Source organism: Hydra viridissima, unplaced genomic scaffold (genome assembly GCF_058129835.1).
Source record: "Hydra viridissima isolate aposymbiotic clone 2 unplaced genomic scaffold, HvirCarnegie_v1 scaffold_1, whole genome shotgun sequence".
Taxonomy (NCBI): domain Eukaryota; kingdom Metazoa; phylum Cnidaria; class Hydrozoa; order Anthoathecata; family Hydridae; genus Hydra; species Hydra viridissima.
The window spans coordinates 35,863,958-35,878,882 of record NW_028324300.1 but is presented as its reverse complement, the minus strand read 5'-3'; the positions used below and the strand labels follow the sequence as shown (position 1 = coordinate 35,878,882).

The 14,925-nt window shown below is 30.9% G+C and overlaps 1 protein-coding gene across 1 annotated transcript; it reads left to right on the top strand.

The window, feature by feature from the left end:
- Positions 1–11,415: 11,415 nt before the first annotated feature.
- LOC149894732 (uncharacterized) lies at positions 11,416–14,237 on the top strand. Its single transcript, XM_090076681.1, has 2 exons — positions 11,416–11,883; positions 12,079–14,237. Exon 2 carries the CDS (start codon positions 12,271–12,273, stop codon positions 12,640–12,642), a length of 372 nt encoding a protein of 123 aa, XP_089932807.1. The 5' UTR covers positions 11,416–11,883; positions 12,079–12,270; the 3' UTR covers positions 12,643–14,237.
- Positions 14,238–14,925: the final 688 nt, after the last annotated feature.

The window sequence follows — 14,925 nt, the reverse complement described above, 5'->3', positions numbered from 1 at the left end:
TTACATGGGTGGCTTGCGTTCACAGTCTTCTATAATGGTATTGTTTTGCAATTCATGACTCTTTACATATTTAATTCGCTGTTCTTCGGTTTCTCTACTTCAAACGGTGCTCATTCTCAATCGTTGGGAGCCTAAACATGCTTCGCGGTTCTTGACTGTTTCGTTTTCGTTTTCGCTGTAACTTTGTTTTGGATAATTCTGAAATTCTGAATATTCTTGACATTTATAGAATGGGAAAAATTTTTAACCCTTAAATCTTCAACCTATCACGTAAGTAAATGATTGAGCGGAAAGAAGAAAAGTTTAAAACAACTGGGAAAAGACCAAAACGCGAAAACTCATCAACCTGCCTCATGAATAAATGATGAATAGATATTGCAACCAAAAACAAGCAGAAACATTAACAGCTCAAAAAAAATTAGATTCTTGCGAAGAAAAGATAGAAGGAGTTAGAGGAAGAGGAAGACGGAGTTTTAAACAGAAGTAAAAGAAAGTTTTTACGAAAGTTTTTATGAAGATTTTTAAACAGAGAGAACTTTTGTTATTGAAAAATAAAATTGAATTAAACAGAAGTCAGAAGAAATAATCATTAAAGTAAACGGAAGTTTTTGCTGTTTCAAATAAAGAAGAAGAGATATTAGCTTTAAGAAAAGTAAAAAGAGAAGTAGGTAATAAAAGCAGTATTGAATACTTGAAATAGATTAAGAGGGAATTATTTGTATTTTATAAAGGTAATAAATGAAAGAGTACTAACCATTTCACACTACAACGTTTATTGAGATATATTGTATAGTTGAATATACTAAGGACAGTAAAAAATCAACTTTAACCTCTTAAAGATTAAACCATGTGCAGCCTTAACCAAACTATCTCCAAAGCTTTCCCTTTCCTAACCAAATTGTCCAACCTAAATCACACCCTCCACATTTACCTATCAATATAACTTAAAAGTTTATGATTTCTGCACATGCAAACAAATACTTTTTCTTCACTACTTTCAAACAAAGTAAATTTAAACAAACTAATATTAAAATTTGTACTTAGTTTTAATGAGAATTTGTTATCGAATTTTTATTTAGTATATTTATTCTGAAAAAAGAAAAATAGAAAGTTAATTTATAACAACGTATTGTAAGAATATGTTTTGTTAAGTAAATATTTTTATTATATAAATATTTTTTATGAAGAAAAAACTTACGCTAAACAAAAAATTAGATTTTTGTTTAGAACTCATATATTAATTGATATTTGAGTTTAAAATATAAAACTTGATTATCATCAGTTTTTTAACTTTAATATAACAGTTCGTTAGTTCCACCGTCATCTGAGGAGGCCAAAACTGGCTTCAAAAAATTCCCGTATATACTATCCAGTTAGATTTTGAGATCAATGGTTAAAATGTTTCTGGAGCTTTCCTTTTTGTCCAATTATGACGTATTATTTAATTTTTAGAGAAAAGAAATGAGAACTTACGAATTATAAGTAATAACCAAAAATAAATGGATTTATAATCAAAATTTGCCAAGCTTATACTAAAATTATTTAATTTTTGATAAAATCACTTTTTTAAAAAAATGGTAAAGTTATATTTTTCACCACTCTTTTTTTGAAAAATTTCACCATTCTTTTTATGAAGAAATTTGAAAAAGTTCATTTTATCTTAAAAATCGACACACTCTTACATGCTATGCTTAAATACACCTCTAATATGGCACAACTTGCTTATATTGATTATTACATCGATATCCCTGAGATGAGCTTTTTCGTTTAACCATATGAGATTTTTCGATCGAGGCAGTCTTTTTTTTTGAGATTCAATTGCGTACATTCAGCATCTAACAATTCCAAAGTGGTGGTATTTTTTTTTATGACTTCAATGAATTTATTTGTTTTTACGGAAAAACTTGGTTTTATATGTTTTATTGATCCGAATCTTAGTTAATATTTATTTTCTGGTTTCAAAGAGTTGAAATGTTTTGACAAGGCTAGGTTATTCGTATTTTCAAAAGCAGGATATGGCATCTTGAACGTAATTGTGCATGTATTTGGGACTTTCTACAAAGACTAATGTCAAGATTGTTCCATTATGGAAAATGATGGTGCCATTATTTATAATCGTATCTTTAAGGAAAAGGTATTTTTTGTTTTTTGGTTAACCTTGCATGTGGAAACATTTCCAAAATCACTTATTTAGATTGATTCGATCAGTTTTGCAAAATCTTTTATTATTTAGGTAATTATTGGGATAGCTATTATTTAGGTAATTATTGGGATAGCTATTAGCACTCAACAAAAAAAAAAAAAAAAAACACAAAAATAAGTGAACAACTGTAATCTTTTCTATCAAATACAATAATGAAAATTATTAAAACTAGTATGCGCAGGCGTATTTAGTCAAGATGAGATAGATAAAAGGAAGGGGGAAAGAGGTTTTTTCCGATCTCCTAAAAGTATGCAAAAGTTTTTTACTTTAAAGCCCATTTAAGATAGTTGAAGGTATTTTACAGTACGTATATCTTTCTCATTCAGTCTCACTTAAAGCATCCGCCCCGCTTCTATTTATATATATATATATATATATATATATATATATATATATATATATATATATATATATATATATATATATATATATATATATATATATATATATATATATATATATATATATAAACGATTGCAGAATTTTCAAATCTAATCTTCGGTTTTTCTTGAATAAAAATCTAACGGAAATGGATATCAAAATAATTATTTTTCCAATTTGGTAAATAGGTTATTTGTTAATAGAATAAAAAAGTAGGTTTTGACTCATTACCGCTTACTCAGAAATTTCATTAAAAGGTAGGTGATACAAATTATGAGGTTTCGCAAAAGTTTAAACGATTTTATTTAGGATCAATTATTTGCTAATTAATTGATAAATCCGCTGCGAAATTTTTTTTCGCAGCGAATTTATCAATTAATTAGCAAATAGTTGAGTAGTTTTTCAATCAAAAAATTCATCACAACATCATCAGGCAGCTTTTAATTCATTAAAAATCAACTTAAAATATTTTGAATTTCAAATTAATTTCAATTGCATGCAAATGGGTCGAAAATCAGTTTCTAGTGACATCAAATTGCAAGTTATTGGTATGGCGCGGACAAAAAATCACACAAACGTTCAAATAGGCAAAATACTTAAAATTTCTGAATATTGCGTTTGAAAAACCATCAAAACCTGGGAACTTACCATGGACGTCTCCGACATGCTGCGTACTGGGAGACCATCCAAACTCAGCAAACGTTACAAAAGAGGTATATTCAGAATGAGCAGAGAAAACCCCACACTCAGCTACAAAAAGCTAGCACAAATCTTCAATGAGTCAAAAAATAATTCAAAAGTTAGCAGAGAGCTCGTGAGACGAACATTGTCGGACAAAGGTATTGGAACGTACATAGCTGCTAAAAAACCTATTCTTTCAATCACGGATAAACGTAAACGACGAGTGTGGTCCAAAGAAAGGCTGGACTGGTCTGTAGAACAGTGGGCAAAATTTATTTGGAGTGATGAAGCTAACTTTCAAGTTGGAAACCGCAAGAGAAGAATCTATGTCAAAAGATTTGCAACTGAGAAATATTCAGACAGGTTTTCGCAACATCGTTGACAAGGCGGTGGAGGTTCGGTTGGCATCTGGGGATGTTTTTCTCACAAAGGTATAGGCTTCTGTGAGCTGTATGAAGGCCGAATTAATCAATACACCTACAAGAACACATTGGAAACGTGTTTAGTTCCATCAATCAGACACTTGTATGGCAGAAGCAAGCAATTCATCTTTCAACAAGACGGGGCTTCAGCTCATACAGCACACTCAATCAAAGAACATTTTTTGAAAAAAAAGTTCATGTGATGCCCTGGTGCCCTAGATCACCAGATCTTAACCCAATCAAAAATATTTGGTCTTGGATCGACAATCAACTGACATACCATGAAATTCAATCAACTCAGCATTTAAAGCAACGTTTGAATGAGTATTGGCTGAAGGTACCTCGCGTGATGTGCATGAAATTAGTTGAATCAATGCAAAAAACGAGTTTATTTTTGCAATAAAAACAAAGGAGGACACTTCAAATATTAATTTCGCTTTTTTTTTCATTTTTTGTTGGAATGTTGCAATTCGTTTAAACTTTTGTGCTTCTTATTTTTCCTATAAGATTTTTTGTAATAGCTTTTTTCTAACTAAATATTAAAGTTTTTATAACATGTTCATATTCATATTAAAGCTAATTACTTTTTCTTTAATAAATAAAAAAAATTAAGTCTATATCATTTTACAGTTTTTCTTCATTAAACAAAAACCAAACATACTTGATAAAAATTCTGCAATCGTTTAATTTTTCGTGAATAGCTGTATATATATATATATATATATATATATATATATATATATATATATATATATATATATATATATATATATATATATATATATATATATATATATATACCTAAAAGTATTGGAACAAACGGCTAATTTTGCGTGATTGTATGTTTGTGTGCCTCCGATCATTAAACGGTAGAACTCCTTGAAGGTGACTGTTTTGTTTATTTTTACGCCCATATCAGGTTGGATTTATCTCACATAAGTATATATTTTTTCTCATCTCTCAGAAATGTAAGTGGAACTCGTAGGGCAGAAATGAAAGGTGTGATTCTGCAATGCGATTATATTTGTGCATAATTCTCTGTACTTATTGGAATATTTCTCGTCTAAATCCACGACTTTAGTTCACTAAGTTATTTTGTGCAAAAAAATACCTTTTCTTTTCTTAAATTTGATGTTAATTCCATTGACATTCCAAATGAATCAAAACCCTTTTTTTTAACTTTACTTTTAGTTTTACTATATAATGATGTTAGTTTAAGATCACTGTAAAGTTCTTGTTTTCAAAAATTTTGTTTTTATAACTTTGACAAGAGTTGCTAAATATATTCGAGAGTTGTGCAATCTTGAAGAGTTACGATCTATTTTTTGTCGAGCTTTGGAACATTTTCAAATCAGGTTAATGCATCAAAAACTTCTACTAAAAATCATTTCGAGAGAAAAGAAAGAGCTCAATAAAGAAATTTAGTAACAGAAATCATTGAAAATCAATTGATCAGTGAAAAATTATTTTTCACTAGTCTTATATATATGTTTAATATTTAACTTTTGCTGTAAATTTATTATTCTATTTAAAGAGAAAAATGAGACGTTTTTTTTAAAATGGTTCTTTTATTTAAATTTTGCTATTGGGTGAATTCAACTGCCATGTACTAGACAATTGCTTAAACTCCTTTATCAATTTTTGATCAGATTTAGTGGTTGTTCTTTACTAAATTTGATGCGCTGATTCCAAATTTAATTCCTTTCTTGTCTATCACATCAACTTTTTATTCTGCAGCATAATCGTGTTAAATGGATAATAGAAAAAAATAAATATGTTAATTGACCTCTGAAGTTATATTAATATGTGAAAAAGGTTACAAACTTTATGATATCTTGCATCTGATACACCTGCTTCACTTCCACCTTCCAATGAAGGAAGTTCCTTGAAAATAGTGAAGCTCTGGACGAGTTGCTGAAAAGAGATTTGGGTTAAAAAATGTTTTGTGAGAGAGAGGTGTGACAAAATGTAAGAAAAGTTGTTTGGAGAACTCGAACATTTCCTTCGCATTTATCCAATTATATTAAGTTACGTGTAGTGATGATAATTGTAATCCAAATCGAGTAATGACTCCACTGTTTTAGGGTTGGTAGTGGGGGCGAACTCCTGAGTGTTCTTTTGACTACTACATCCAATGGCAGTTGAGGTACGCTTTGATTGGTAGACCACCAAACTTTCGTTAATGGATTGAATTTATGGGAGATAAAAGGCCGGGTGAATAAAAATGAGCAATTGCTTTTACTCAGTAATTGGTCAGCTTTATGTGAAAAAAAACTTCAACAACTTTTCTTAAGTTTTTATTCACGTAAAATTGAGCAATTACTGAGTAAATTGCTTACCTTTACGTGAATAAAAATATGAGGAAAACTGCTGAAGTTTTTATTCACGTAAAGCTGACCAATTACTGAGTAAAAGCAATTGCTCATTTTTATTCACCCGGCCTAAAGTAATTGACGCGACGTAAAGCTTCTTGTAAAGCAGCCAAAAAGGCTGAAATTGCTCATAGACCGCCGTCACTTTAGTAGAAACACGCAGCTCCCTAATACTCAGCTTCATTCACTGCGCGGTCATCTCAGACTGACTATAGTCCAAACTACAACACAAGCTCAATCGCAAAACAACGATTGGTTTCTGAAACATTTAGCAAGAGGTTGAGCAAAAATGGGTAAATATTAAAATGTCCATGGATAAAAACAGTTGTTACACCCAAACTAACAAAAAAAAAAAGTTTTTTTTGTTGACCAGTGTAATCAGAGCGTTTGAAAAAGTTTGGAGGGCTTTAACCATATTTTCTAAAACTATATATTAGACTAACAGCTGTCTGTTAAGGACGGTGTGCACGATACAAAGAGTTTAAACCATTTGTTCAAAATAGAGTCGGTATAACAATGAAAAAAACAAAAGCAATATTACAACAATGTTAAGCAATATTACAATATTACATGACACAATTGCACTTTTAAACTTAATTCAGGGATTTATCTTTCTTAAAGGATTTCCGCTAGATCTTTTTAATAAAATAATAAACACTCATAATTTTGTGCGAAACACTTTAAACCATTTTTAGCTGGAAAAAGTATTGAAGAAAAAAAGACAATGTCGACGCAATAATTTTTTAAAATAGACTTTTTTGGTTGAGTACCACACAATATAGGCTCAAGCTTAATATGTAAATAGTTTTAGAAAGTTAAACTCTCGTCAATTAACTCGTTTTGCAGAGGTTCAATAAAAGAAATTTGATCTAGCAAACCTATTTGAAAACATTTTAATATTACCTGGCACAAGTTCAGTAAGATCAGCCATGTATATATAGCTGTTTCACGCAAAATACATTTTACTCACAATAAAAAATACGCTATATAATTCGATCACGACGGGAGAAAAAAAGGAAGTTTGTTTTAAGTAACATTTAAATTTCAGGTGTAAATAAAGTATAAACTCTCTAACTTTCTTAAAACAAAAAGTTATACTAAGTAAAAAGTGCATCACCTTTTGTCAGGCAGTTAAGGAATATTTGTTAGGTACTTTTACAAATATAAAATCCACATTGAAACAAACAAAACCGCCCGCAATCGAAAATACGTTATATAAGTCGATCACGATGGGAGAAAAAGAAAAAGTTCATTTTAAGTTTCATTTAAGTTTAAACTGTAAATAAAATATAAATTCGTTGATGTTTTTAAAAAATCTAAGTTATGCTAAGTTGAAAAGAAATTGAAAACAAAAATAAATTAACAAGAAACAGCGACAAAAAAATCCAGCACCAAGCTCAAATGAATTTGATCTTTGGTAAAATGTCGATAAATCCAATTACTGCCATCTAGCCTAAAATATACTGAACATTTGCGGCAGCATTTAACAAGGCAAGAGCAGAAATTTCTCCTTCACTGCTGTACACACTACTGGAAGCATCACCCCAGTAAGCTTTTATGATACCTTCCTTGTTAATCGAGTTTATCAGTGCAAATTCAGCATTATCAAAAATAAACTGTGCAATTTTCTTTTGTTTAGAAGAATCCGTTTCAATTTTAGCATATTTAGCCAAATAATGTATGTAAATGCCGTTGAACACTCTGGAGTTTTGGTTGTCAGCATACCCGTATCCCTTAATGATGTTTTTTGCGCTTAATTTTGAGATGCTAGACGAAGCTAAGGACCAAGCTTGATCAAGATAACTTTTATTGTTGGTAATTTTGTAAAGATTGGCAAGTCCGGCCAAAATAACTCCTTGATTATAGCTCCAAGTTGTTTGTTGATTATTTTGGCAATTGGAAGTCAAACCATCATTAATCAGATTTAAAGAATTAATCATCCCAGAATTAAGAAACCATTGCCACACTTTTTTTGCCATATCCAAATACTGGTTTTCTTTGGTAGCAAAATAAAACTCAGTGTTAATGTAAAGAAGCAGTTCGTTGGTTATTGCGTTTTTGTATGTTCTCGCTTCGTCCCACCAAGCCCCTCCTCCGCATTCTGTTTCGTCCCAGTAAGGTAAAACCTTAGATTCATATTTACTTCGAGCACTTTCAAAGTATTTGGAATCAAAGCTTCTTGCATTTAGACAAGCAATAACATACCATTCCTAGTCATCAGTACCTGATAGTCCACTAATTATAGGAAGCTCTAGCACGTCTCGCTTAACGATACTCAGTAAATCATTTGCACCACTGGAATCAGTAACTCTGCTAATTGAGCCTGTTTTTTTCATGAGATCTGACAGGAGATCAGCAGCTATGCATGAAATCCACGTCGCAGTTAATCCCCATGGCCTTACATAGTGGTTAATCCAAGTAGCATCGTAGTACTTATTTGATAATACTTGACTCGCCAACTCGGCATGACCAGCGTGATATGGAAATCGAGTTAACGAAGTCTTTTCAGAGTAAGGTGCAAGTAACATTGGAGCAATGCGATTGTTTTTGCATGTATCATGAATGCGACTGGTACCGTTGGTGTAACTACCGCATTTTTGTCAGCGTACGTAATTTTTAATTCTGGTTCTTTTGGGAAGTAAAAGTTATTGTTTTCCAGATTTTGTATCCAAAAGCCACCAGTGCCATCGTACTTTACACTATAGAGGGATGGTGCAACTCGATTACCTTTCTTAATGAATTTAAAACCCTTCCAAACTCTGTTAGGTGGCACAAATATAGGTGAAGTATCAACATATAAATCTCCCAAAGGACCAAAATATTGATTATACATTTGGTTGTTGTATACGTCAGTTATATTCGATTTATCTGGCCTTGCACATGTAATAATTGGTGCAAGTCGGTTAATTTTCAGTCTGAAAGTCATACCAAACACTATTTTATCAGACGAGCAAATGACTTCGTTAGTGTCAACATAAATGTTACGAAGATCTCCGAAATATCCTTGATTCATAATAGTATTAACGTACCACCATTGTTGTTCTATTTGGGCAATTATAAAGATTAAATGTCCGAAAGCGTTTTTCAATTGTTTTTTATCTTAAAGGTTTAATTGCTTGAAAAAAAATGATTATTACTTTTTCTTTGGGATTGCTTTTTAACTTTTCTTAATAGTTTTTCTCTAAATTTACTTATTCAAATTTTTTAATGTAAGAAAAAAAATATTTTCATGTGAAAAAGAATTTTTTTTTCAGCCATTTGTTTCTACATGTGAAAACGAATTTCTCTTAATCGTATTATACTTTTATGTTTGATACTTACGAAAATTGATTTTTTCTACGTCACTTTGTTTTTTACGTATCTAGGTAACTTTTATATAAAATACGAAAGTTTTTTTCTTATACTTAAAAAAAAATTTTCAATTGATTTTACATTCTACATAGAAATGTACTTTCCTAATTGAATTTCCTAAAAGTTTACATGTATTCAAAATTAATTCACTTTTTTACATCTTAATAAGTGAAAAAAAACCAACTCTAATTGCAAAAGAAAAAATTAAGAAAAAAGATTTTGAGCCTAAGTGTTCAGCCATTAAACCATTGAATCTCATTTGAAATGAATTAAAAAATTCGGACACCATAATTTAGAGCTTAAGTTTACGTATTCGTTACGTCGAGTTTCCATAAAATTTTAAACAAAGTTGTAAAATATAACTTTTATTAAAAACACAATATTTAGCATTCAAACCATATAAAATGTAGGTAGAACACTAGACCGATGCTATTTTTGTCTGAATTAGAGAGTGGATTTAACAAATTGATATAATATTTTATAAAAGTTTGTGCAATTTGAATAAATGTCAAACATGAAACTGCATTTGCAAAGAGAGATTTAAAAAAAAATCATTTAAATAGTTTTTGTTGTATTAGAAAAATGAAAGAATAGTGTTCAAAATGTAGGAAAAATTAGCAAATAGATCAATTCATGTTAGATGAGAAAGAAATGAGGACTTTTGCTTCTTGTAGGACTTATTCGTTAGCTACAAAACACTGGTATAAATCTGAGCATGGTAAAATGGCACAGTGAGGTTATATTTGATTTAGGGTAAGATAACGAAAGGATTTTGTATTCACCTTAGAGCTAAATATCGTTGTTAAGAATATAAAAGTACACGTGTATGTGAAGATAACAAATTAAGATGAGCATGTGTGGCTAATAATTGTTGGAGCTAGTATATGTAAACATGGTAAAGTAAGTTGGAATTATTGTAAGTTCGTAACTAGAACTATGAACTATGCTTCTTGATATGATTATTTCTCAAGTGGTGATATTTCATTTGTATTGAATAATATATCATTACTATTTTATGGTTTCAATAACGCTTTCATATATTCTGAAAATCGAGTACATAAATACTTAAGAAAATCAATACAAAATACAAGATGCTGCAGCCACATGGTCCTCTAAAAGAATTTTTACAAGAACTACTTCTGATTTTTTTAACCTAGATATCACCAATAAATTTTACCATCGGATCAGTTCTTTAACGTATCCTTCAAAAACATTTTAAAAAAATCATTAAATTGGCATACAACCTCATTATGTTGTACATCTAATACTAATGAATCAGCAGTGTTTTTCCCATAAAATAAATAATGAAGATACGCATTCATTCAAGTATGCTAAAGTGTTGTTTTCTAAAAAATGAATCACTTTCTATTATCCTAAATAGTTTTTTGTACAATAAAAATAATTAATTAATTGGATTATAATTAACTAAGTATCTTGCCAAAGTTCTACTAGGCAAGAACTATTCCAATGAACAGATAAGCATATCCATCTATTCCAATGAACAGATAAGCATATCCATCTGCTTTAGTCTTATAAACAACCTACAGTTGTTTACAAGACTAAAGCAGATGGATATGCTTATCTGTTCTGCACCATTAAATCCTGGACCACTTCTAATAAATACTGATCCAGTACCAGTAGCTCCTAAACTGTGCTATTATCTTTAACGAAAGCGAAATTAAAACGAAAGCATTTTTAAAAAACGTAAACGAAATAAGAACTTAAAGTTAATGTAAAAAAACTAAATAAAAACGAAATAATTTTTTTTTCATAAACAAGGATAATTAAATATTATCTTCATACTATCTGGGATACCGTAGTATTTACAAATACGTAAGAGATCCAAAGTTTTATTATCAAACTCATTTTGCGGTGTTATTCGTCAAACCTAAACAAAACATATCAAAGTGCACAGTGCTAACTGTCAAATGGGAGTTTGTTTACTTGCTAATCATCTTTGGTATTAATTTTTTTTATAAGAATGAGTGCTGTTGTTAGTCTTAGTGTAAGGAAAAGAGAAAGCGGCTTTCATGATTTTTATACTTATTTTACTTATTTTATACTTATTTTTATACTTACTTGCTACAGAAAAGTAAAAGTATATGTGTCGTGGGCGATAAAAAAAACAGAAAGTGGTTTTGAAGTAAACGGAAAAAATACAACAAACTCAAGTACTCACCATAGAACTTGTCATCCAGAAATTTACAGAGAATTTAAAGTTAATGATGACGAAAGGAGAAAAAAATATTGGCAACGAAACAGAAACTAAGTGAAACTAAGCTCGTGGAGGAGCGAAAGTAGAAAAATTTTGGGAGTTTATTGACAAGAGAGGCGGAAAATGGTCTACAGATTATGTAGAGTATTCGTGCAGTTTATGCATGAATTCTAGCATCTGGCTATCCGATGTAGTATGAGAATATTTCTGAATTTTAAAATATGCTATCTGCCTGAGACAAGAAGTTCCTAGTTCCAGGTTAGGAGAATTAATGCTATTTGATTGCGTGCAAAATAATAAAGCAATAGCTATTAACAAACACAAAATAACAAGGCAACAAATGATTTAACTGTATACAAGTACTTAGCAATGCAGATAACTCTATAATTTAAGACGACGATTATCCGATTGAGACGAGTTAATTTTTTTATCTTATTTCCCTGTGGGAATTAGGGTCAGCCACACTGAACAAGCAGCGTGATAGGAAATTTGAAGATGGCAAGAAAAATTCAGTTGTATTAGAAAAGTAATGTTATGTAACGATTGCTGCTCAAAAAAGAGAGTTTTTTTTACTTGGATACATCGGCTAACTTTTTTGTACCGTCTAATGGCTCAACATGTCATAAAACTCTGCAAGTCATAGAAATGTCTCGTCCCCATACAGGACAAGCCATTTGTCAACTTTTTACAAAGTACTTTAATGACTGGAATCTGTCGGATAATATTACTTTTGATTGTATCAGATTGTGGGTCTCATATGACGAAAACGATACGCTTTATGAAGAAAGAAGTATAAAGCGGACTGCTTTGATATGTAAGACCCAACGTCCTACAAGAGAACAATGTGAAGAACAAGCAACACAAAGCCCCGCAGCAAGAACAAGCGCTGATAACTATAATGAAGACAGCTCAGATGAATATGGTGATGACAGCGTAATAGAGAATGAAGATTACTCAAGTGAAGATGAAAGTAGTGAACAGGAATGCAATCTAGATTTTTTCTTTGTCATATGCTGAAATCCCTTATAAATATATGCCATGTCTTGTACACAGTATTCAATTATTAATTAAACCCGTGTACAAAAACAATCATTCCACTACTTTAAATAATGCAAGAAATTTGGTAAATATTGAAATGAAAAGTTCTGTAATTACTCAAGATTTAATTTGAGTGTGTGGCAAAACTTTGATAGTCGAGTGCCAAACACGTTGGAACAGTACATTTCATATGGTAAAACACGTTGGAACAGTACATTTCATATGGTAAAACACGTTGGAACAGTACATTTCATATGGTAAAACACGTTGGAACAGTACATTTCATATGGTAAAACACGTTGGAACAGTACATTTCATATGGTAAAACTTTTACTAGAAATTCGGCAAGAAGTTAAAAAGATATTGGCTTCCTATAAGCACGATAGCCTTTGAAATTCTGAGGGGATAAAATATTGGAATTAATTTCTTTGCTAGAACCACTTTCCTAGCAGACAGATATTTTGCACGAGTCAGGTTATGATTGACGAAAAAAAGATCAAAATCAGTAGAAGCACTGTAAGACGTGCATGAATAAAATGTGGCTTTGGAGCATATCGTTCAATTAAGTATCCTAACCGGTCAGAAAACAAAGCGTTCAAGTGAAAAAAACGTGCAAGATTATTGTATGACAATATTCTTACAAAACATGGCGGCTGCATAACTATGGATGACGAAACCTATCTAAAATATGATTCGAATCAATAACCCTGTCACAAATTTTAGTCGGCAATAAATCGTGGAAGGGTTGCGCCGAAGTATAAGTACTGTTCAAAGGATGAATTTTGTAAGAAGATGATGATATGGCAATATATTTGTAGTTGCTGAAAAGAGTCAAGTTTACGTAGCAAAGTCAACAATGGACAGTAAATTATGTATCAAAGAGTGTTTTAAGAAGTGTTTGCTGCCTTTCATTAAAAAACATAGAGGTCCTACTATACTTTGGCTACTCTGCAACAACAATTGTAATATGAACTAGTGTTGTATTCGTTCCCAAACATAGGAACCCACCAAACTGTCCACAATTTCATCCAATTGAGAAATACTGGGCCATGATGAAAAGATATTTAAAGAAAAAAGTTAAAATTGTTCACAATCACACAGAAATGCGAGATAATTGTAGGAAGACAGCTCTAAAAGAAGCAGCAACGTGTGTTTATTGTTAGAGAAACCGTGATGATGGTATGGGTTCAGCAACCAGTCCTATAGCTGGCACTAGCAGCAGCTGCACTGTTGGTGGGCTTGCTGAGAAAATAGTTTCTTCTCAGATTAAATGGTTTCACCAAACTACTCTTGGACTTTCTATTAGGCTGCAGTATTTGCAGCGAAATAAAAACGAAATAGAACCGATTTCTTTTTTTTTGAAACTGAAACAAAACAGAAACAGAATATTCAAAAACAAAATAGGAACGAAAACTAAGATTACTACAAAACGAAAACGAAATATTTTCGAATCAATTATAGTTGGATACGTCGAGGTTAAACAAGCATAAGAGAAAAGAAGGAGTAAGAAATGGTATTTTTATTATTTAAAGTTAACAAATTATTATTGAGGATTACATCATTTAAAAGAAAAAGATTGTTATTATTGGAATATAAAAAGTATTGCGTGCAAAGAAAAGTACGCACGTTAATAATTAAGTCAGATTGCTACAATAACACAGGAGGCATCCTCATACCTATACTCATCCTCATATCATCCTCAACCCTACAAATCACTAACTCCCTATCAAATAACTCTAAAGTTAATGTTACGTAATAAAAAGTAGAACAACCAATAAATATACAACATAAAATGACAAGCAATAAAGTACAACATAAAAATTACGTAAAAAGATCCACTTTTTAAATCAATACTGCTTGCTTCGCCACTTCAAAGTTTACTATTGTACTTTCTTACATAAATTTATATATTTCAATACAAAAAATACTGCTCTTCGTAAAACCTTAGGACCCCTTGAGAAGATTGTGGAGTTTCGAAAAACATAAAACTTGCTACATGGATTTCTTATGGTCTTTCCTTTTTTAAGTTTCCATAATCTATCAAGGTTTACAGAATCCTTTTCAAGGTCTGCAGAATCAAGGTCTACAGAATTCTTATTTTCATTAGAAGTTCTGTTCATGAACTCTGATAAGTTTAGTTTTTTATGGTTTCTCGAATCTTGTCTAAGCTTGCAAACTGGGCACTAGCATTTTGACAAATCCAAGACATTTATTCTGCTTAACTTTTGTAATATCAATCCATTATCTATGATTTTTCTACTG

Bases quoted from the DNA above. Each gene is read 5' to 3' on its own strand.
- LOC149894732 (XM_090076681.1), top strand. From the start codon at position 12,271: ATGTCTCGTCCCCATACAGGACAAGCCATTTGTCAACTTTTTACAAAG.